Below are 23,155 nucleotides of genomic sequence, written 5' to 3' on the forward strand. Positions count from 1 at the left end.
ATTCAGGGTTGCAAACTATATGGAGAATAATTACTATGCCCCCAGCTTGTAGAAAAAAGCTGTTATAATTCCCTCATGATTACAGCTGTCCTTGTTTTACTCTAACTGAGTCATCTCAATTAATTTGAAATATTTATAACAGATATTTTGGTTTAGGAAGCTTCTAGAAGTAGTTAATCAAAAGGAATTATGTTGAGCTGTACTGGGCACCCACACTGAGGTACCAAGAACTGTAGACGTGGTTCGTTTTTATGCCATTTCTTTCATTTCCTTTTTGATAGGGCCTTTGTATGATCAATTTGTTGCCTAGTGTCATTCAGCATTGCCTTTTATCTTAGATCATTTTAGTCTCATTTAATGATTGAAGTATAGTTAGACTGAGCTGGGAAGCTGAGGATTTATGTAATCTTGGCCTTGATTGGTCATTGAAGAGGAAACCAGAATCTAAGCAGTTTTTGGTGCCAAAAGCCCCAAAGCCCTTAGATCTGTCCAGTGCTAATGACTGGCTACTCGATGTTGTAATAAGGCAAGAATTTACTGAGAAATAAGGTCATTATTTGAAATAAACCACATGAGCTGGGGATAAAGGCTTACTCTTTATTCTTGGTTGATAGTATTCTGGCTGCTTATGACTGATGGGGGTTGTCATGGTGATGGGAGAGAATGGATTGGGAGGTGGCTGTGATAGGCATTGCAGTGTGGAAGAAGGGGACTTAATCTACATATCCTTTTTAATAAGACTTTGTTATGACCTTCCTCTGAATAGGGCTTGTAATATCACATTGCCTTTCCTCCTGCTAGGGTCTAAAATGAAGGCAGTAAAAGTATCCTATGGTTCTGCAAATCAGACTTGTCTCTGGGTCGACTCCATCTTTCCACAACCCTAAGCAGGCTTACATACTGATGCAGAGACTTGGTAGTAAGAAAAATTTTAGTGTTTATATGATAAATTTAGAAACTAAAGCAAAATGTAAAGGAGTTATTTCAATTGGTAACACTCATTTGGTACTTTGTTCCACTAGTTTTTCTTTTTTAAATGAAATGTTTAATAATAAAGACTAACAAAGTTTAGTTATCAAATTTCATTCATTCTTTTCTATTCTTTCTTCTTCTTGTTATTGTTTTCTCTGGATGGGTTGACCTTGATCCCTTTTATTGAAGGAACACCTGCCCAAAAGAACAAATTTAATTTCTGCAACATCGACTGTAGATTATAAACTGCCATAAACCTATGGTAAAAAGCTACATTTTCCTTGGCAATTGGTCTCCTTAACCATATTTCAAGAACAAATACTGTGGTTTCTGAGTAGTGAAGCAGAGAAGTGGGGTCTGAGTGTCCCTCTTGCTGATGAAGCCTCCAGCAGGTGCTCTGGGAGGTTTTACGTTTCTCAGAGGAAGGACAGGGGTTGTTCCGACTCCTCTGTAGCCTTTGTAGTTTTCAACATTTCCTAAAGTCCTGAAGGAATGCTGGAAAGATTTTACTTTAGCAGGTTCCTGATTTGGAGGCCTAAATCAAGAATGCTGTGTTATTAAGACTCATTTGAAGAGCACTACCTGCCAGGTGTCCTGAAGAAAAGTAACAAAGAGGGAATTGGTGGTGGTAAGAGTGAGCTTCCTGTGGTCCCAGGATTGAAAATCCTGAGTAAAGAGGAGAGAGAAAGCTGTCCCCAGCTGCTGGTAGAGGTGGAAAGAGCAGCAGAAAAATGTCCCAGGAAAGCAAGAAACTCACCCTTCAGAAGACATCAGCTGAAAGGTTGCTGCCCTTCCTGGGGCAGTCAGGTGACTGGTTTCAGGGAGTTCAACACAGGGTGGTGCCTCTAAGATGCCTGTCTAGCCATGGGAAACACACTGAGGTCTTCAACAGAGGTGTACTAGTGTGCTGTGGCTGCATAACAAAATACCACAGACTGGGTGGCTTAAACAATGAAATTTATTTTCTCATGGTTCTGGAAGTTAGAAGTCCAAGATCGAAGTGTCAGTAGTGAGTTTCTCCTGAGGCCTCTCCTGGGCTTGCAGATGCCCACCTTCTCACTGTGTCCTCACACAGTTTTTCCCCTGTGCACATGCATCCCTGATGTCTCTCCCTCTTTTTTATAAGGACACCAGTCAGATTGGGTTAGGGTCCCAGTCAAATGGCCTCATTTTAACTTTATTACCTCTTTAAAGACCCTGATTCCAAATACAGTCCATTCTGAGATAGCAGAGGTTAGAAACTCAATATGTGAATTTGAGGGGAACATAATTCAGTTTATCGTAAGAGGGGACAGTAAACGCCACCATTGGCAGGTGGAGAAGAGGAAAGCCCACAAAATAGGACCTGTAATTTACTTGGCAACCAATGACCATCTAAGTATAGTCAAAAGAGCTGAAGTGTAGTTGAAAGAACTGAAACCTCTAGGTTACTTTGGAATTTTATCCCAATTTATCTTTCACCCAGAGCAGCAGGAGAAGGTGACAGCAGCAGGGGCATGATAGGAAAAATGCTAATACTCCTGGGGAAACCAAGGGTTATCAACATGTCAAATCATTCAGAGATCTGTGGGGCACTCAAGAATGTAAGACAGCCGCTAACACCAGAGACTGCAGAGTCTCCTTAAAGTACAAGGTAGGAACATGTGGGAAGTTATTAAATTCAGAGAAATGGTCCAAGCATTTACCAAGGTTTTTTGATGCCTCTGTGTGTCCAGCACTGGGGAATTCATTGGAGAGCCAAGCAGACCCTTGGTCCCTGACCTCTTGTGGCTTCCACTCTAGAGCAGGGAACAGATGTTGGTCTAAATGCCACACATTTAATCTCAAACTGTGATAAGTGCTCTAAAACCCAAGGACCGTGGGACAGGATTGAGTGTGATGGAGAGAACGAATTTTGACCCATTGTAAAGGAGTTCCAAGGAACTCACATTGTAGGTTGAGGCTTTCAGGATAAGGAAGAGTTAGCCAAGCAAAGCATTAGAGGGGCATCGTTGCAGCAGAGAGCACTGTGTGTGTTACAACCATAAGCAAAACACATCTTAAAAAGAAAAAAAAATAGCAATGCGAAAGTTTTTTTCTGATTATATAAATGATGCATGCTTATGGCAAAAAATTTTAATTGAAGTGTAGTCAATTTGCAATGTTGTGTTAGTTTCTGGTGTACAGCATGGTGATGCAATTATACATGCATTGTATTGCTTGTCATCGTCTTTTTCATTATAGATTATTAGAAGATATTAAGTATAGTTCCCTGTGCTATACAGTAGGACCCTGTTGTTTATCTATTTTATATAGTAATTTGTATCTGCAAATCCTGAACTCCCAGTTTATTCCTCCCCTCCCTCCCCACTCCCATAACCTTAAGTTTGTTTTCTGTCTATGATTCAGCTTCTGTTTTGTAAATAAGTTCTTTTGTGTCTTATAAAAAATGTTTTTTACACAGGAAAATATTTTAAAAATTACCTGAAACTTCACTTCCTTGAGGTAACTGCTATGAGAATATATGCTGTTTCATATGGTGAACAGCAACTTTAAGCTTCTTTTTCCTTTCTAGTTTCTTCCCATCTTCCCTCTGCCTCTTCCCTCTGTCTCCCACTCATGAGACATCTGTACCTCATTTCGTAATTAATAACAACAATGTGCGTATATTTCCATACTTTTTTTGTGTTAACAAATATATCATACTTTTCCCATGTGTTATTGTATGTTATACTGTATACAATATATGGTATTTTATATATAGTACTTAGTATATTATTATATCTATCTCTATATTGTGTGTGTACAGATCTATACACTAAATATAAATGTAGCATAAAGGTATAGATACACACACACAGATATTAGGTGGTTTGTATGTCGCTGGCTTCAAAAATAGCATTATAGTATGTATCCTCCTTGGCACTGTTAGCAATTTGTTACGGACATTACCCCCAAGTTAACTGCCAAATACCTAACTCAATGACTCTCACCCTAACTGACCCCAGGGGACTGAGTTAATTGGTTTGGGGAGGGACCCAAGCATCTGTGTTTTTCCAAAGCTACCCAATCTGTGTGTAACCAGGATTGAGAACTTATCCAAATCATTCTTGTAGAGAGTTGCATACTGCTGTATGATACAGGTGATCACATTTTATTCAATTGTTCCACCAACGATAGGCAGTCCCTTTGTCTTTATTAGAAATAATGCTGTACTTATATTTCCTAGCCCATTTATAAAATGGGAGAAGTAATAGTACTTACCTCATTGGGTTGTCATGTAGATACAGTGGCTTCATATTTATAAAATATTTTCAACAGTATCTGGCAGATAAAATGTGTTTAGTGTGTTACCTGTTACTACTGATGTTATGATCATTATGACTTGTATGTGATGATCCTTATATATGATTATTTATTTCTTTGGATTAGGTTTCCAAGGGTGAGACTTCTGAGTTATATGTTTTAAATGTGACAGATATCGCCAGATTACTTTTCAAAAAGGTACCAATGCTTTACCCTTATACTAGCAATGTTTCAGAAGTACCATTTCCCCCCCAGATCTTTGCCAGCAACAAGATTTTCTACTCTTTTTAACATTTGCCAGTCAGATGAGTAAAAAGTGATATTCCTTCTTTTCCTGCACTACAAGATGAGCTGAACACTTTTCCTATTGGTCATTTTGATTTGGGTAGTGGTGCTGGTGGATGTGTGTAGGTAAGAGAGAAAGAGAGATTCTTCTTTTATTATCCTTTGCCTATATTTTCTTTTTTATTTAACATTTTAAAAATTGAGTTATAGTCATTTTACAATGTTGTGTCAAATTCCAGTGTAGAGCACAATTTTTCGGTTATACATGAACATACATATATTCATTGTCACATTTTTTTCTCTGTGAGCTACCACAAGATTTTGTATGTATTTCCCTGTGCTATACAGTATAATCTTGTTTACTTTGCCTATATTTTCTGTTGGGATATTTATCTTTTCCTCATCATTTGTAACAACTCTTTGTTGACACAACTCTTTTTTCTCTTCATTTCCTTTGTAAATATTTTATCCCAAACTATTATTTACCTTTTTAGGTTTTTTTCAGTATCTTTTGTTCACATAATCAGTTTTAATGTTTGAATTATCAAATATATCTCTCTTTTCTTATGTAGCTTCTTGGTTTCTTGATTGAAATCCAATTTCTAGATTATACATAAATTCTCTTAAAATTTATTTCAAGATTAAAAATTGAATTTATTTTACATTAAAAATATGGTGAGGCATGGTGAAGAAAACTTAATTTTCCCCAGGATAAAGGTCCAGTTTTTACAGCACCACTTATTAAATAAGCCATTTTTCTAGCTTAATGCTTTTAGAGAAATTAAAAAAGGTCTTTGGGGCTAAATCTTCAAAAGAATGTGGGAAAAGAGCAGTGAGGGATGAGAGTTGAAAAGTAGGCAGGAATCAAGTCACATGGGGTCATAGGCATAAAAAAGGGCTTTGGAACTTATTCTAACAATGCAAGTTAAAGAGTTTTGAGCAGGAGTGACATGATCCAATCAAAATTTTAAGGTTACCCTCCACCCAAGAGTCTCATATCTTTGTGGGGCTCCCATACATATGTACATAATAAAAATTTTTTTTTTCTCTCTAGTTTAAAAAAAAAAAAAGATTGCTTGCTCTCCCTAGTGTGGGAATGGTGCAGAGAGGTGCAGGGGAGGAACTGGAGGAACAACTGAAAGGCATTGTAATAGTCCAGGGAAGATGTGACACTGAAGCAGAGAAGCAGTGGGGATGGCAGTTAGGAGGAATGGGTGGATGGACCCAAGAGCTATTTTAGAGGCCGACAAGATTGAACAGAAGATTGAATGCGGGAGGTGAAGTGCAGCAAAGAGTCAGAAATGACTTTAAATTTGAGATGATGATGGTTCCTTTTTCTGATCGCCATGAAACTGGACAAACAGCAGATCTGGGAGATATTTCAGTTTAGTATGAAGAGATGACAGTAATCATAAAGGAATATAATTATGTAAAAGTCTGTGGCAATAAACTTGAAAAGTTAGAGGAAATGGATGATCTTTGAGTCAAACATAAACTGCCAGTGTTGACCCTAAAAGAGGTAGAAAAGTTAAACATGGCAGTAGCCTTAGGAGATGTTCAAAAAAAGATTCTTTCACCTCTTAAAAAAACCAGGCCAAAATGCTTTGGCAGCTGAGTTGTATCTAAGCTTTGAAGAAAAGATATTTCTTACATTATTTAAGCCATTCTAAACTATTGAAAAATATAGATGAATTGCGGCATGGTTTGTTTCCAGGCAGAAACCTCAAAACAAAGGAAACCCCATCAGAAGTGGAGTAAATTGTGATATACTTGTCCTGTAGGCTATTATATAACTATTTAAAGAGTGAATTCTGTCTATAGCAGTAAACATGGCAGGTAAGGGGGTGGGAATTTCCACACTATATTGTTAGGGAGCGAGATACAGAGAAAGTGTGTATAATATTATCCTATTTTTGTAAAAAGAAGTAAAACAAGCTAAAATGTATGTGTGTGCAAATGCAGTGACAATGTAGAGTTTTTACTTTTCATATTTCAAATGGTTTCACTTGTTACGAGGAGAATACATTACTTTAATGATAAAAAAAAAAATCAAAATGAATCCAGTAACTTTAGATATGTTGATTTTGAGAAATCTCCAAGGTATCTAAAAGGAGATGCCAAGTGGTCAAGATGCTGTAAAATCTGATGTTTGAAAGAGTGGTGTGGACTGGAGGTCATCAGTGGGCGTCATGGCAACAGTGGCATTTGAAGTCATGGAAATGGATAGGATGGCTAAATGGGGTGTGCAAAGGGAGTGAAAGATAAAATCCAAGACCAAGCCAGAAAAAACTCCAGCAAAGAGATGTTCAGTGAAAGAGGAAGCACCAATGAAAGAGACAAAGGAGGGGCGACCTGAAATGCCACAAGGGAAGCAAGTATTTCTGGGATAGCAGACATTGAGTGGTATGAGGTTAATATGAACCTCACTTTGATAGAAGTGTTCTTTGTGGAATTTCAGAAACCCATAAGAGAAAGCCTCTCCCTCCTCCCCCTTATTTCCTTTCCCCTCAGGAACATTATTGCCAACAAATAGTTCAACATCCATCCCAGCTTCTTTCGAATACAGCATGAGGACAGGTATGAGGTACCATTAACTCAGAAAAACATAAATCTTCCTTGGTTAAGCTCACACTGTCACCTGTGAATGGAAGAAACTGACGCCAATCTATGTCTCCACAGCCAATGCCTTTGGAAGCAGAACTTTCTAGCAGAGGCATCATTGAGGATATAAATGGAGAAAATTTGTTAGAAAGGCCTGTGTTTGTGATGGACAATACCTGGAATCTCTCAGTGAAGCCATTCTAGTTAAAGTGCAAGAGAGTATGTCCCTTGGACCTTCCCTCTTCTTTCCAACCCCACTTCCTTATCCTAGTTCTGTGCCTCATCTGGTCCTCTATCTGTGGTTCCTCAGGGTCTCCACCTAATGTAATGCAGGTTGTGTACTGCACCAGGATGCCTGAGTGGGGGGCATGTGGGGCTGGAATCTAGCACGCTCTGCTCACTAAGCCATGAACCTTTGTGAAGGTTGCTTCTTCCTGGAAGATCTTTTTCACACAGGTATGGTCAGCTCACCAAGCACTGGCCGTGTAGATCTGAGTCTATCCAGAGAGGCCAGCCTTTGTGACTTGCACAATGGTATTGAAGCAGCTAGTATCAACCTTGAGTCCCATGACAACCGTGAACCAGACACAGTGTCTGCCAGGCTATGGGCAATCCCATAGACAACTAGCTGCAAAGTGAATCACTTTAAAGAACAATTTCTGTCACATCAGTGTGTTGTAAAATATCTTTCAAAGGCTCTCCATTGCCTACAAGGAAAAATCAAAATACCTTAGCCTTGAATTCAGCACCTTGTGTAATCTCTTCAAACTAATCTGGCATCTTTCAGGTGTATTGCTCTGATTATAGCCCCTGCCTATGTCTCTATGCCTGTTACTCCTGGCTTAGGACGCCCCCTCCCACCTACCTCTCAGAGTACTCATCTCCTCGGTGTACATGCTTCCTAGGCCTCACTATAGCAATTACTGTCTTCGTCCCTTGGGCCTTGATCCTTCAGTACAGGGCTGATGATAACCACTCTTTATACTATGGCCTTGACTCTCCAACTTTACCCAAGGGAGGAACCTTCGGAATCAGTAGGACCTTTGCGTTTGGTGCACCCAAGCACAGGACTTGTACAAAGCAGGACGCTGATGAGTTTGGTAGTATAGTGTGAAGATTCTTTTAAAATTTCCCAGTATACTTCCAAATATTAAATGCTTGCCCTTGAAATTGTGTAGCTACCTTGAAGATAGACATGTACTGCAAAATGATTTATGAAATGTTCTCTTACTGCCTCTGACCCACATAGATTTTTGTTTCGTTTTCTGATTGTATCTTTCCTGCCCCAGCATGATACATCTTAATAAAACGAACACAGAAATACATACTTTACAGTTGAGCTAATAGTATTTTCCTATTTTCAGAACACTTATGTTATAAGATTGAGTCTGTTTTCTAATTATGCAGAATAATATTGGCCAAACTGGAAAGCAAAGACAAAAGAAGTATCAAGAAATGAATTCTTTTTGTTTTATTTTAAATAGCACTTACAGTATTTACACCTTTTTCTGATCATAAATAGTATATGCTCATTGTGAAAAATGTATAAAAACAAATTTGCAAAAAGACATAAGCTCATTATTTTTCCACCATCCAAAAATAACCGCTGTCAATTTCATTTTGTGTTTTTCTGTCCCCCCTTTTTTTCCCTACATACTCTCAAGGATTCCCAAAATATCTGTTTATTAAAATGTATCATTCAGAAAGGCCACTGTCTGACAGTAATAGAACATTTACATATCCAGAATGGCCACCTGATCTTTCACTCGTAATATTAGACTTATTTAAATCTGATATGTTACCTGTATCATTTTAAAATTTAAAGTTACCATTAGCATTTTAATAATTAGCAATATTTGCGATCTAATAATGAACTGCAATGTTTGAGATCTAATGATGAGAGTTAAAAACATACAGTATTGGATTTCTGGTCTCTGATTCCACATATAAGGAGCTTGGAAGTTGCCACTCCATCCTCACAACAATGACAAAAAAGGCTGAACAGACTGAAAAATCAACACTTCTTCTTGGATTTGTAAGAGAAGAGATAACACAAGGCAGACCACTCTCCCCCAAATTAAAGAGACAAACAAGCTAACACAGGGAGTTACCGAGCAGAGGCACGGAAGTAGAAACCGCCAGAACCAGCACCAGGGTAGGGAAACCTGAACTGTAACTGACGAATTGCTGGGGACACAGTGAGGAAATGCCAGGGACCCAGTCATGGCGGGGGCCTCCACAATTTTGTGAGATTTACCTCTGGGTTCTCTACCAGATCTTCACAGTAAATGCCAGGAAAACAAACTGCCCTCATGCTTCCTGCAGCGGAGGGGAAAGGAAGCATTTTTAAATATACCAGAGAAATCAATTTTTAACGAGGCCTGTCCTCAGCAGAAACTAGTTAACCAAAGCCTAACCTGCTTGGATATTATCAGCCCTGGAAGAAGGGAGATACTCAACTGTAGTAAGCACTAGCCTTCCACAGGAAGGAAGGAAAACAGCCACCTCTAGCCCACTAGCCATCCTGTCCCACTTCTGGATGGAGAAACAAACCTGAGTAGTGAGGTTCACAGTCCAGAAGCACAGGCTCCCTAAAAGGCTGAAACCTAATTACAGGACTAGAGAACGTTTCCCCACCACCACATTGCTAAAGCCTATTTACATCAGTTCCTTTTAAGCAGTATATTATGTCTGATTGTCAAGAAAAAATTACAAGGCATATGAGAATGCAGAAAAGACAGTTTTAATCAGACATGGCAGAGATGCTGGAAATATCAGATGGGGAATTTAAAACAACTATGATTAATATACCAAGGGTTCTCGTGAATGAAGTAGACAAGATACAGTAACAGATGGGCAATGTAAGCACAGAGATGGAAATCCTAAAAAATAACTAAAAAGAAATGCAAAGATGAAAAGAGCCTCTGAAAGAGAAATGAATTATACCTTTGACAGGCATATTAGTAGATTGGACAGTCTCTAACTCAGAGATTTTTTTTCTTCAACTATCTCAAAGAAACCTCCAAAACTGAAAAATAAAGAGAACAAAGATTGTAAATAATTAAAAAAAAAATCTAAGGACTGTGGGACAACTACAAAAGGTATAAAATACACATAAGGAGAACACCAGAAGGAGAAGAAACAAAGAAAGAAACAGAATAAATATTTGAAACAATAACGACTGGAATTTCCTCCACCATACCACAGATCCAGGAAGCGCAGAGAACACTAAGCAGAATAAATGCCATGAAAACTACACCCACACATACTACATATAAATTACAGAAAATCAAACGTAAGGGGAAAATGTTAAAAGAAGGAAAAAGAACACCTACCTATAAAGGAACAAAGGTGGGAATTACATCTGACTTCTCAGAAGTGATACAAGCAAGAAAAGGGTGGAGTGAAATATTTAAAGTACTGAGGGAATAGTGTTCTGTACCCTATAAAATTATTCTTCAAAAGTGAAGGAGAAAGACTTTCTCAGACAAAAAATGAGAGAATATGATGCCATTAGACTTGTCTTGCAAAAAATGTTATAAGAACTTCTTTAAGAAGGAAAATAAAATAGTTCAGAAATTTGGATCTACATAAAGAAAAGAGCACTGAAGAAGGAATAAGTGAAGGTAAAATTAAAACTTACTTTTCTTATTCTTAATTGATCTAACATAAAGCAAAATAATAATATCAACAATGTATTTGTTTCTATATAGTATATATATAAGTGTATATATATAATAAATTTATATATACACACACTTATGTGTACTTATATATAAGTGAAAGAATGATAGCAATGATATAAGAGATGGAAGTATTGAGATAAATAATTAGGATCATTTTGTTATTATAAGGTACTCACACCACCTGTGAAGTAATATAGTGTTATTTGAAAGTAGACTTGGGTTAGTTATAAAAGTATATTACAAGCTACTAAAAAAATTGTAAAGTAAGTTAACTTATTAATTAACTGATAAGCTAAAAAAGGAGAGAAAATGAAATCACATAAAATGCTCAATTACAACCCCAAAAGGCAGAGAAAAGAGTGGAAGACAAAAACGGGCATAAAGAATAAGGGCAATAAATAGAAAACAGTAACAAATATGATAGATATGAATCCAACTATATCAATAATCACTTCAAAAGTTATTGGTGTAAATTCACCAATTAAAAGAATGTCAGAGTGGATCAAAAAATAAGACCCAAGGCCTAAAAATATGTTGTCTACAAGAAGTCCACTTTAAGTATAAAGACAAAAGATAAATATATAAGGAAAAATACTCCATGCCTACATTAATCAAAAGAAAGCAGAAGTAATTATATTAATTTCAGACAGAGCAAACTTCAAAGCAAGGAACGTTATCAGGGATAAAGAAGGACATTATCTAATGATAAAGGAGTTAATTCTCCAAGAAGACATAGTAATCCTTAACATGTATACACCTAACAACAGAGTGTCAAACTATGTGAGACAAAAACCCAATAGGACAGCAAAGAGAAATAGATGAACCCATCATCGTAGTTGGAGACATCAGTACCCCTCTATCAGAAATGGACAGACCCAGCAAGCAGAAAATCAGCAAGGACAGAGTTGAACTTAACGTCACCATCAATACTAGATACAATTTCCAGAAAGGGGAGAGGGGGTGGAGGGAGTAAAATAAGTGAAGGGGATTAAGAGGTACAAACCTCCAGTTATATAATAAATGTCACAGCATCAGGAATATGATCAATAATATTATAATAACTTTGTATGGGGCAGATGGTTACCAGACTCATCATGGTGGTCATTTCATAATGTGTGCAAATGCTCAATCATTATATAGTGAACCTGAAACTAACAATATTATACATCACCTATATTTCAATAAAAATGAAACAACTAAACATTTATCTAACAAAAATACTGAATATAATTGATATCTATAGGCTATTTTATCCAACAATAGCCGAATACACATTCTTCTTAAACTCACATGGAGCAGTCACCAAGATAGACCACATTCTGGACCATAAAACACAAGTTGACAAATTTAGAAGGTCAGGAATCATATAATGTCTGCTGTCAAACCATAATGAAATTAAGCTTGAAATGCATAACAGAAAGGTAACTGGAAAATTCCCTGATGAATGGAGATTAAACAACATACTTCTAAATAATACATGTAGTCTATCTGGGGTCCCCAGGCCCAGATGGATGCACTGGTAAATTCTACTGAACATTTAAGGAAAAAATTTTACCAGCTCTCCACAATCTCCTTCAGAAGACAGAAGCAGAAGGAATACTTCCTAACTCATTCTATGAGGCCAGCACTACCCTAACACTCAAACTAGACAAATACATTACAAGGAAAGGAAACTACAAACCAATATCTCAATACTCAAGAGTCAATGGCCTTCCTATATATCAGCAATGAGCAAATGGAATTTGAAATTAAAAATACAATGCCATTTACATTAGCACCCCCCCAAAATGGAATACTTAGGTACAAGATCTATATGAGGAAAACTATAAAACTATGATGAACAAAACCAAAGAACTAAACAAATAGAGTTTTTCTATGTTCATGGATAGGAGACTCAATATTGTCCCAATGTCAGTTTTTCCCAACTTGATTAAATGCAATCCCAATCAAAATCCCAGCAAGTCATTTTGTGGATATTGAGAAACTGATTCTAAGGTTTATATGGAAAGGCAAAAGACCTAGAATAGCTACCACAATGTTGAAGAAGAACAAAGTTGAAGGACAGACAGTATCTGACTTCAAGACTTACTGTAGAGCTACATTAATCAAGACAGTGTAGTATTGGCAAAAGAATTGACAAATAGATTGACGGAACACAATGGAGAACCCAGATACAGGCTCCTAAAAATATAGTCAATTGATCTTTAACAAAAGAGCAAAGACAATACAATGGAATCTAGTCTCTTCAACAAATAGTGCTGGGACAACTGGACATCCACATACACACACACACACAAAATCTAGACGTGTACCCTACACTCTTCACAAAAACTAACTCAAGGTGGACCACAGATCTAAATGTAAAACACAAAACTATGAAACCCCTTGAATACAACATAAGACAAAACCTGAATGACTCTGGGTATGGTGATGACTTTTTACATACAATACCAAAGGCAACATCCATGAAAGAACTAATAGATAAGCTGGACTTCATTAAAAGCAAAAGCTTCTGTTCTGCAAAAGACAATGTCAAGTGAATGAGAAGACAAGCCACAGACTGGGAGAAAGTACTTGCCAAAGACACATCTGATAAAGGACTATTATCCAAAATATACAAAGAACTCAAAAGTTAACAATAAGAAAACAAAAATCCCAATTAAAAAATGGGCCAAAGTCCTTAACAAGACACCTCACCGCTGCCAAACAGGTGGCAAACAAACATATGAGAAGATGCTCTACCTTATACGTCATCAGGGAAATGCAAATTATAACAATGAGATGCCACTGTACACTTATGGGAATGGCCAAAATCTGAAACACTCACTGACACCACTAAATGCTGGAGACGATGTGAAGCAGCAGAAACTCTCAGTCATTGCTGGTGGAAATACAAAATGGTACAGCCACTTTGAAAGACAGTTTGATGAGTTCTTACAAAACTAAATATATCCTTACCATATGATCCAGCAATTGCCCTCGGTATTTTCCCAAAGGAGCTGGATACTTATATTCACATAAAAACCTGTAACTGGATGTTTGTAGCAGCTTTATTCATAATTTCCAAAACTTGTAAGCAACCACGATGTCCTTCAGTAGGTGATGGATAAATAAACTTTGGAACATCTAGACAATGGAATATTATTCAGTGCTAAAAAGAAATGAGCTATCAGGTCATGAAAAGACATGGAGGAGCCTTAAGGCATATTATTAAGTGAAAGAAGTCAATCTGTAAAGGCTAAATACTGTATGGCATTCTGGAAAGGGTGAAACTATGGAGACAGTAAAAAAAGATCAGTGGTTGCCAGTAGTTCAGAGAGTGGTTGGGGATGGAAAAGGGATAAACAGGCAAAACACAGAGTATTTTTAGGGCAGTGGAAATACTTTGTACGATGTAATGATGAATACATTTGTTCAAACCCATGAATGTGCAATACCAAGAGTGAACCATAATGTAAACTAAAACTTTGGGTGATAATGAGGCGACAATGTAGGTTTATCAACTGCAATAACGCCAAATTAATGGAATCATTCAATATGTAACCTTTTGAAACTGGGTTCTCTCACTCAGCATAATTCTTAAATTATGCTTAAATTCAAAGTTTTAAATTCTTACATCCAAGTTGTATGTATCAATAGTTTGCTTCTTTTTATTGTTGTGTGTTATTCTCTAGTATAAATGTACCACAGTTTGTGTTTATCTGTTTGCTTGTTAAAGAAATTTCCAAACCATTTTCCATTCCCCTCAGAAATGTATGAGAGTTTTAGTTGCTCTGTATTCTTGTCAGTGCTTGATATTGTCAGTATTTTTTTTTCATTTTCGCCATTTAAATAAGAATGTAAGTAATTGTATCTTATTGTGTTTTAATTTGCATTTCCCTAGTGGTAATGGTATTGACTATCTTTATGTGCTAATGTACAATCCTTGTATCCTCTTTGGTGAAATGTCTATTCAGGTCTTTTGCCCGTTTTTTGATCGCGTTGTTTTCTTATAGCTGACTTGGAGAGTTCTTTATATATTCTGTATACAAGTCCTTTGTTGGGTATGCAGTTTTTCAAATATATTCTCCTAGTCCATATCTTATCTCTTCATTCTCATGACAGTATCTTTGGAAGAACAAATTTTAAAACTTAATGAATTCTAATTTATCAATTTTTTAAAACAGATAATCCATTTGCTGTCATTTCTAAGAACCGTTGACCTAACCTCAGGTCACAAGGATTTAGTTCATGTTTGTCATTTAGACCTATGATCCATTTTGAGTCCATCTTTATGTAAGGTATAAACTTTGTATCCAGGTTTATTTCTTCTCCTGTGGATGACCAATTGTTCCAATACACATTCGTGGAGAAAACGTGTCTTCCCTCTGCTGACTTGTGTTTACACTTTATCAAAGATCAAATGGCTATGTTTGTGTGAGTCTATTTCTGGACTTTCTATTTTGTTCCATCGGTCTTGATGCCTTTATCTTCTTGCTGAGTCTCTTTTAACTAGGAGAAAAAACAACAACAACAAAAACAGACAAATTTGTCATGTGTCCTGAGCACTAGAGGCTAGGAGGAAAAGAGTCCCCTCTGTGCCCAAGAACAAGCAATAATTAATTCCTCCCATCACCTATTTCTTGCCACGTCCTAACTCAGGTATCACATAAGCTGAGGTGAACAGCTCAATACAGTTAGCAGTTAGCTTCACGGTATAATAAAGTAATAAAACCAGAAGTCTTCTTCCTTAAAGGCTTCCCTCATTCCCGATGTTATCCTGGTGATGTCAACTGAAAAATATGCCAGCCTCACATGACTGTGAGCAGAGGGAAGGGAGCTGCACCCTGACTTAAGGGAAAGTTTCAGATGAAAATATAACTCTGTTTACCATGTAGAGAGATATGAAAATGGAAAATACCTTACTATTTAATTTGAAAATAAAGTGTCATCCAAGCCATAGTGCGATCAACAACTGATCTCTGTTAAAAGTAAGTTTCTGGGGTGCCTTTGAGCATTGAGCCATTTGAGGAAAATCTAATATGACATTCCAGTGCATGGAGATAGAGATGGATGGACACACAGACAGATGGAAACAGATCTAGACAGTCTCCTTCACTTTCCTCTAGCCCTGTCAGGGATCACTGGATATAAACTGTTTTGGAAAAGGTCATCTTTACTGTTTCATGCATCACAAAGTACTTTATTTTTTAGAGTGGTCACTTTCACGTTTAATGCAACCAAATACTCACCACTATTTATTAAGCGTCAGTTACGTGTTAGGTACAGGGCTCCATGGGTGATACAGAACAGACAGGGTCCCTGTCTTGCTGTTCATGGTTGGGGACTTCCTCACAGCTCAGACAATTATCTATGTCTGGTCCTCTAAGCTGTCAGATTTGAGTCACCCCAGGATTAAAAAGAAGTCTTTGAAAGAATATGTCGGAGTGTATTACCTTGGTGAACTTTAACAGATTTGTATTTTTAAGATTGATTTGGATCAAGCCAACTCTTCCCCTTCTTGGGATGAAAATCTTGGCCAGTAGGTAAATCAGTAACAAATACCTCTGCTGGTGAACTACGGTGACATTATCTTCCCAGGACTTCTCATACTAATGGTTTAAGGTTTTGAATACCTTGTTAAATCAACTTTAAAAAATAATTTCTTGGGGGGAGGGTATAGCTCAATGGTAGAGTGCGTGCTTAGCATGCATGAGGTCCTGGGTTCAATCCCTGGTACCTCCATTTAAAAACAAACAAATAAACCAACCAACCAACCTAATTACCTCTCCCCCACAAAAAACAAACAAACAAAAAAATAACTTCTTGGTCTTCACAACAAATTGAGCCAAAGCTGGTTTGCAAGTTTGTTATTGCATTTGATGTGAGTCATGAGAAATGAGGGTATGTATTTCCCGAAGAAGGGGGGAAATCTGAGTCAATTTTGAACCCTCTCACTGACTTAGCACAGAGCCTTAGGCAGTCTGTTGCTCAAGAAATATTTGCTGATACAATATCCAATTAGCCAGAGATCTGTATCTGCAAAGAAAGTTTGTCTTTGCCAGTCCGTCAGAGTGCTGTGTTTGCGGGACTGCCCTGCATTTTGGAGCCTTTGCCCGTAAGGCAGTAGTACATCAATGGAGCAGGGAACTGGTTGTGTTTATATAATATCTTGTTTCCCGGGTCCGGCACCCAGGTAAAATTAGACTGTAGTAAGCCACGTGAGCACGTGCTCCTTTCTTCTTCTCCCAGGCTCCTCGGCTGGGCCCGCTCATTGTTTGCCCTGCTCACATCTGGGAAGCGTCGCTGGACCCTAGAGCGGGAGAATAATTCCACTTTCAGCATTTCCACCAGCTGCACTACCGCTGGAACGGAGGTAGGGCAGCCACAGGCACAGAAGGATGCAAGTTTGTGCATCCGATGACGGGTGTCCAGGGCCTACGTTAGAACAGTGGGAAGGGAACTTCCGAGTTAATGATTGCAGTGAAGCAGAAGCGAGGACAAAAGTAAGAGCAGGTGGGAGAAACAGCAGGGCTTCGCGAAGTTGATAAGAGAACTCCGAATTGAGTGAAGTTCCGAGGGAGGGGCTCTTGCTCCGTCGGTGAAAAACCGGTAGTTTGAGAACAACTGAGCAGCGTTAAGAAAAGCCGAGGGAAGACGCTGATATATTCGGGAGCACTGGATGGCAAAACAGGGAAGATTGTGAATTACAAATAGAAGAAAATAGAAAGTCGAGGCAGTACTAGGGAGGGCTGGCTTTACAATATTTGTATCAGACTGCAGATTCAGGGAGGGGATCTGCGGAAGCTGGACCCAAGGCGGGGAGCAGGGAGGTGGGTGGAGCACGCAGCGGCCGGGAGCTACGGTGTGGCTTTCAGACAAGTGCGGAGCTCGTCAAGATATGCAAATACGGTGGTTACAGGAGGCAGAGTAGACCCGACTCCCAACAGGGTTGCCGAGCACTCGGAGCAGCACTCAGGTGGGTTTGGAAAGACGTTTGCTTTTGGAACATTGCCCCGAATGGACCCAGTCTCCCAGAAGTGCTGTAATTTCTTTAGATCATCTGATAGCCGGCTCTGATGTTTAACCAGGTTCAGGGAGATCAAGCCATTGTGATTTTTTTTTTTCTGTAATAAAACTCGCCCCAGCAAGCCAGACTGGGAATTTGCTGCCTGAGCTGTTTTCCAACACGGTTTTGCTGGCAAAACCAGATGTGAGCGTTTCCTTGACTCTTGAGGGGCCTGTTTACACGGACTTTATTTTTACTGTTAGCTTTCAGGTGGGAAGAGGGAGATTGTATTTAAAGGTCAGCAGGTGAGCGGTCGGATCCCTGTCCTGCCATTCCTGGGTGTGCCTGTGTGATTGTGCCTGTGTGTCCGTGCTTCTGCGTGTGTGTGTGTTTCTACAAGAAAATCGTTGTGCCCTGATCCGGTTAACCAGACGTGATCATTTGTTTGTAGGCAGAATGACGGGGGCCAGGCTGACGGTTTGGCAGTTTCCTATTTGTTTATTGTAAAGAAAGTAAATCAGTGCGGGATTTTCTGGATTGGAGGGCAAGGGATATTTATAGGCAACAGGATAAGAACAAGGAGATAAGAGACACTGAGCTCAGAGGTGCGTCTAGTGTCCAGATAAGAGCATAAAAAGTTGGGAAGAAGCAACGATGGGGAACTTCTGTCTTGAATGGAACTTTTGAGTATTTGGGAAATACAACTTGCAAAATAGCCCTTTGGTTAAAGCATCAGTCAATACAACTAAATAGATAAAACTGAGTGGGACTCAAATTGGTTTTCAACAACTCTCCTTAAATTGTTTTCTTTTCTTAATTTCCCAAAGATGAAAGATGGATACTTGCAATTTGGAAATGAAAACTGGAATGAAGAATTAAGAAGTCAAGTCTCTGGTCCACGTACACATTCCTGGAGAAATTCGGCACCCAGAGACCAGCATCACTGGGAAAGCTACCCACAAGTGCGGCTTCCACGGGGAGAAAACCAGCACGTTGCTGTCCCGCTCAGGACGGACCAAGAAGCCATGAAATCCCTGACTGAAGAAAACTTAGAAGATTGCCTACTGAATAAGGTAAGGACAGATGCTGGTCTCTCCCGTGCACCCCTCCCAACTCCTCCCGCCCAGCCAACCTTGATTCAAAAAGGATTTCAGGCTGTTTCCAAAGATACAGAAAATGCTCCTCAAGACTAGCACCCATAAGAGTATTTAGGGACTTATCATATTTCAGTCCTCTTTGAGGTCCCAGTGCCAGGGGCATGTTGGGTATAGAATGTAGAATGGAGACTTAGAACGCAGGCTGGAACTCCAGCTCTCCCATTGATGCATGGGTGGTCACAAGCAAGGCACTTAACCTGTCTGAGCCTCAGTCTGCTTATCTGTAAAATGGGAGTGATAATAGGCTCTTAGTGGAGTCATTGAAAAAGAGTAAATAAGAAAGCATTTTGAAAATGGTAAAACTGCAGGATTAAAAAATATATGAATTATCACTATATTTTTAGTACACATCAGTTAAGAACTAATTTCATTTCTTCTATACAGAGTCATAGTTTCTTAGGATGTTAGAACTTGAAGGGACCTTAAATGTTATCTAATTTAAGCCTTTCCATTTACAGATGAAGCTACTAAGGCCCAGAGTCACCCTTAAAATAAAAAAATTTGAACTAAGAGTTAGAGACTGGTCTAGGGGTTTCATGCCTTTATAAGTAAACAAAGCAGAGTTCACTATTACAGTGAAAAGTAAAGTTGATGTCTTAGGTAAAACCATTAAGAAAAGATAAATAGGGACAACTTATGGTAATAAAAATTAGCAAACAAAGTGATCACCCATTATTTCCCCCTTGAGGGGCTATAAATGGAAAGGGTGTTGGCTGGCATTTCCCCATGGTCCTGTGCTTTCTGAAAGAAAGATGTCCAAATATTTCGGCCTGGCATTAGAAAAGACTTGCTCTTTCTGCTCGCTGCTTCCCAGCATCCTCAGTCGCAGAAATTCTAAACAGTAGCTCCACGTGTTGAATCCAGCATCTGCCTGTTTTCTTTGGCGGGCAGAGAATTTTTTTAACTTTTCAGATTCACTACCAACATTTCCAAATAGTGAGATTTTTGCATAGAAATCCAGATTTCCATCTTATATGGGAAAAAAAAAATCAGGCTATCTGGTAATCACAGGTCCCTGTTTCTTGCCTAGCGCCATGCTCTGGAGCTGTTGTCCAACCTGAGGCTGCAGCGCTGCTGGGTCTGACGCCTGCCCTCTCCCCACGTATCCCCTGCTCTGTCCCCATCAGTGTTTAAGTCTGAGACTCCTGTTCCACAGGAACTGTGCCCTGAGGTCTCAGGCCTGAGTTACTCACCCCTCTCCACGGGAGGAAGATAGCCTGTCTCTTCTCCGTTTTCTGGCTTGTGCTCATCCTTCAGACTCAGCTCAGAGTCTGCTTTCTCCAGAAAAATTCCCCTGACACCCCTGCATGAAATGTTGTTTCCTTTCTGTGACCTCCGTCAGAATGATTACTGACAATGTTGATTCGGCCATCTGTTGTATCATGGCTCCTGACACCTTTCCTATTATTATCTTGGTGACAACTTAAATATTACATCATTTTATTCTTTATAAGTTCCAGAGGGAAGAACAGTGTCTTAGGTACCCTGGACATTTACACAGTATCACTGCACATACGTGGTCAGAAGTGTCTTCGATGCTCATTGAAGCCGATGCAAGACGAATGTAAAACATGCTGACCCATTGAAGACCCACAGCATCTCATTCACTCTAACCAACAACCACGTGACATGTGTGTACTGTCTCTACTTTTTTTTTGTTTTACCTTCATTTTTACAGAGGAAGAAGCAGAGGCTCGTGGGGATTAAACAACTTCCCCAAAGTCACTCTATTAATGAAGGAACTGAGGTTTTAGCTTACTCTTTTTTTTACACCAAATCATGTTTCCTCTGCTAAACCCTCTACATCGCCGTAAACACACACTGGGCACAAAACGCTGTGCCCCAAACACAGGTCCAGGTCCGAGCTGTGGCCTGCTCAGTGAGAGAGAAATTCCGTATTTGAGGTATCCTTAAGGATAGTCCTATCTCACCTGCGCATAACTCCAGAGGCAGAAGAAGGAAGTTCCCTGTGCAGACAGGCAAATGCTTAGCATCATGAGGGCTACACAGAGATTTAAACAGGGTGCTGGAGGAGAAGAGAGGACTGCTGGCTCTGATGGGAGAGGCGTTTTGCAGAAACAGGAGGGGAGACAAAGCCTTAGTGCATGTGTAGGGTTTTAACAAGGGGAGGAGAGGACTTCCAGCTAAGGGAACCCCATTCAAGCAGTTAGCATGGGCTTCGTTCCCAGTCGCCTGGTCCTGGAGGAGGCAGAGCTGTGCAAGCGCTTCAGAATGGCACTGCCTGGGTGAGCGTCTCTGTTCTGTGACTTGCTAACTCTGGGACCCTGAGTAAATTACGCATACTTTCTGAACTCCAGTTTCCTCCTCTTTAAAACGGGGATAGTCATAGCATCCACCGTAAAGGCTTATCAGGAGACTCACAGGCGCCAACCTTGTGGAGTACCCTGCACCCAGCAATGACCCACCGGTCCTGGCTCCGTGGTGCTGCTGCTCTGACTGCGTCCGCCGCGTGTGGGCGCTGCAGATCGCCTGTGGGCCCAAGCATTTGGTTCACAGAAGAATTAATCTGAAAAGATGGGGATGTGTTGTCTTATCTGTGTGTTATCACTGAACTGAAGTCTCCATGCCTTTAAATGATTAACCCCTGGAAAACAGAGACAATGTCTGCCCCTTTAAAAAAAAAAAAAAAAAAAAGAACAAAACTGATTACTAGATTGAATGCAATTCCAGAATTAAAAGTCTGACTTCCTGTTGTCTGGAAGGAAGTTCTCAGCCTTTTTTTCCTGGTGGCACTCATCGTGGGTGACGTTCACACAGGCCACACACTCATGGGTGTGGCCAGGCCAGTGTGGCATTCCTGGTAGGCTATTTAGTACACCCCCTACCTCTCTCTCAGGAAAACATGTGGACAATCGAGTGAGTCAGACTGATGTTGTTATAGGGAATAACCTTGAATCCTCAATAATTTATATTTGAAACAGTAAATCATTCACAAACTTGAGCTATTAATAGTAACAAATGATGTGGGACAACAGCGAGCCTGACGCCGTGTTTGGAGGGGTGGACGTGTGTATGGACACGTAGACAAGCCCTGGAGGGGGGAGGGCCCACAGAAATGGATGGTACCTTCAAAGGAGCTTCTGATGACGGTTTTTGCATAAACTCCGCTTAATCAGAGTGACTGAATCTGCACGCTCATAAGTGTGGCATGACTTTCCCGGGGTCAGTACAATGGAAGGGTTAGGTTAGATGATGCAAGCTCATGTAGCGTGGGCCTGGTTAATTTAGTAGAATTCATTTCTGCTTTTGCTCTGTCACACCCACAAACGCAGTCTTTTAAAAAGAAAAATGCACCTTTGTTCATTGACCTCATCAACAGAGGAAGTGAGTGAAACTTAAACATCACCCCAGATCAAGTTTGGATTGAATGGGTCTGGATCCAACTTTGTTTTTAATTTCCAGAGTGGTATGAATTTATTTATTATTTTTTAATTTTATAATTTTTATTGAAGTATAGTCGGTTTACAATGTTCTGTTAATTTCTGGTGTACAGCAAAGTGATTCAGTTATACATATGTATTCCTTTTCATATTCTTTTTCATTTTAGGCCATTACAAAGTATTGAATGTAGTCCCCTGTCCCCTGTGCCATCTTCTTAAATGATCATCTTTTCCCCCTTAGATTTGTTTCAAAGCTTTGCCATGAAATTACTTTAGTGACAAGGATGCTTCAAGGATGTGACTGGCATCTTAGCTTGCTTCTTGAAGTCTGAGAGGCGGTAAAGGGATTCAGGGATTTGGCTGGCGATAGGTCCCTGCCTATGGTGGAACCTCTTTCTTCCAGTAAGATCACTCCCTGTAAAGCTGCCTCAGGCCCCATTCTCTGGTTTTCCACACCCCAAAAAGGAATCTTCTTGCTAGGCCATGATCTGGACAGCCGGAGGGAAACAGTCTGGGGTTTCTGGGTTGTGGTTTATACCACGGGAGTGACAAGAAGTATGTGGGACTGAACCTAAGAGACTCCCGGCACAAACCCCTCCTGGGGCTGCTGAATAGCACTGGGACCCTGTTTGGTAAGAACCGCCTGCAGGAAGTGTGTCCAGAGACACAGGGAGAAGGGGCTGCCCATCACCTAACAGGAAAGAGGCTCCCACTCGACTCCAGTGGCTTGGGTACTGGGGGCAGGCCTGGCCACGGCAGGGCTCTCCTCCAACAGCTCTG

General features: G+C 39.6%; 1 protein-coding gene across 10 annotated transcripts in view; it reads left to right on the forward strand.

The window, feature by feature from the left end:
• Window positions 1-23,155, forward strand: part of MAB21L3 (mab-21 like 3) — a 261,064-nt gene that overhangs the window by 15,360 nt on the left and 222,549 nt on the right. For 8 of the 10 annotated variants that reach the window (XM_074370260.1, XM_074370258.1, XM_074370261.1 and 5 more), the window contains exon 2: window positions 18,645-18,890. In XM_074370260.1, coding sequence (XP_074226361.1) covers window positions 18,645-18,890 — 246 coding nt within the window. Of the gene's footprint in view, window positions 1-16,972; window positions 17,185-17,321; window positions 17,788-18,644; window positions 18,891-23,155 lie in introns of those variants that run through there. The other 2 variants (XM_045505947.2, XM_010968235.3) reach the window with 2 other exon arrangements.

Source organism: Camelus bactrianus, chromosome 9, assembly GCF_048773025.1.
Source record: "Camelus bactrianus isolate YW-2024 breed Bactrian camel chromosome 9, ASM4877302v1, whole genome shotgun sequence".
Lineage (NCBI taxonomy): Eukaryota > Metazoa > Chordata > Mammalia > Artiodactyla > Camelidae > Camelus > Camelus bactrianus.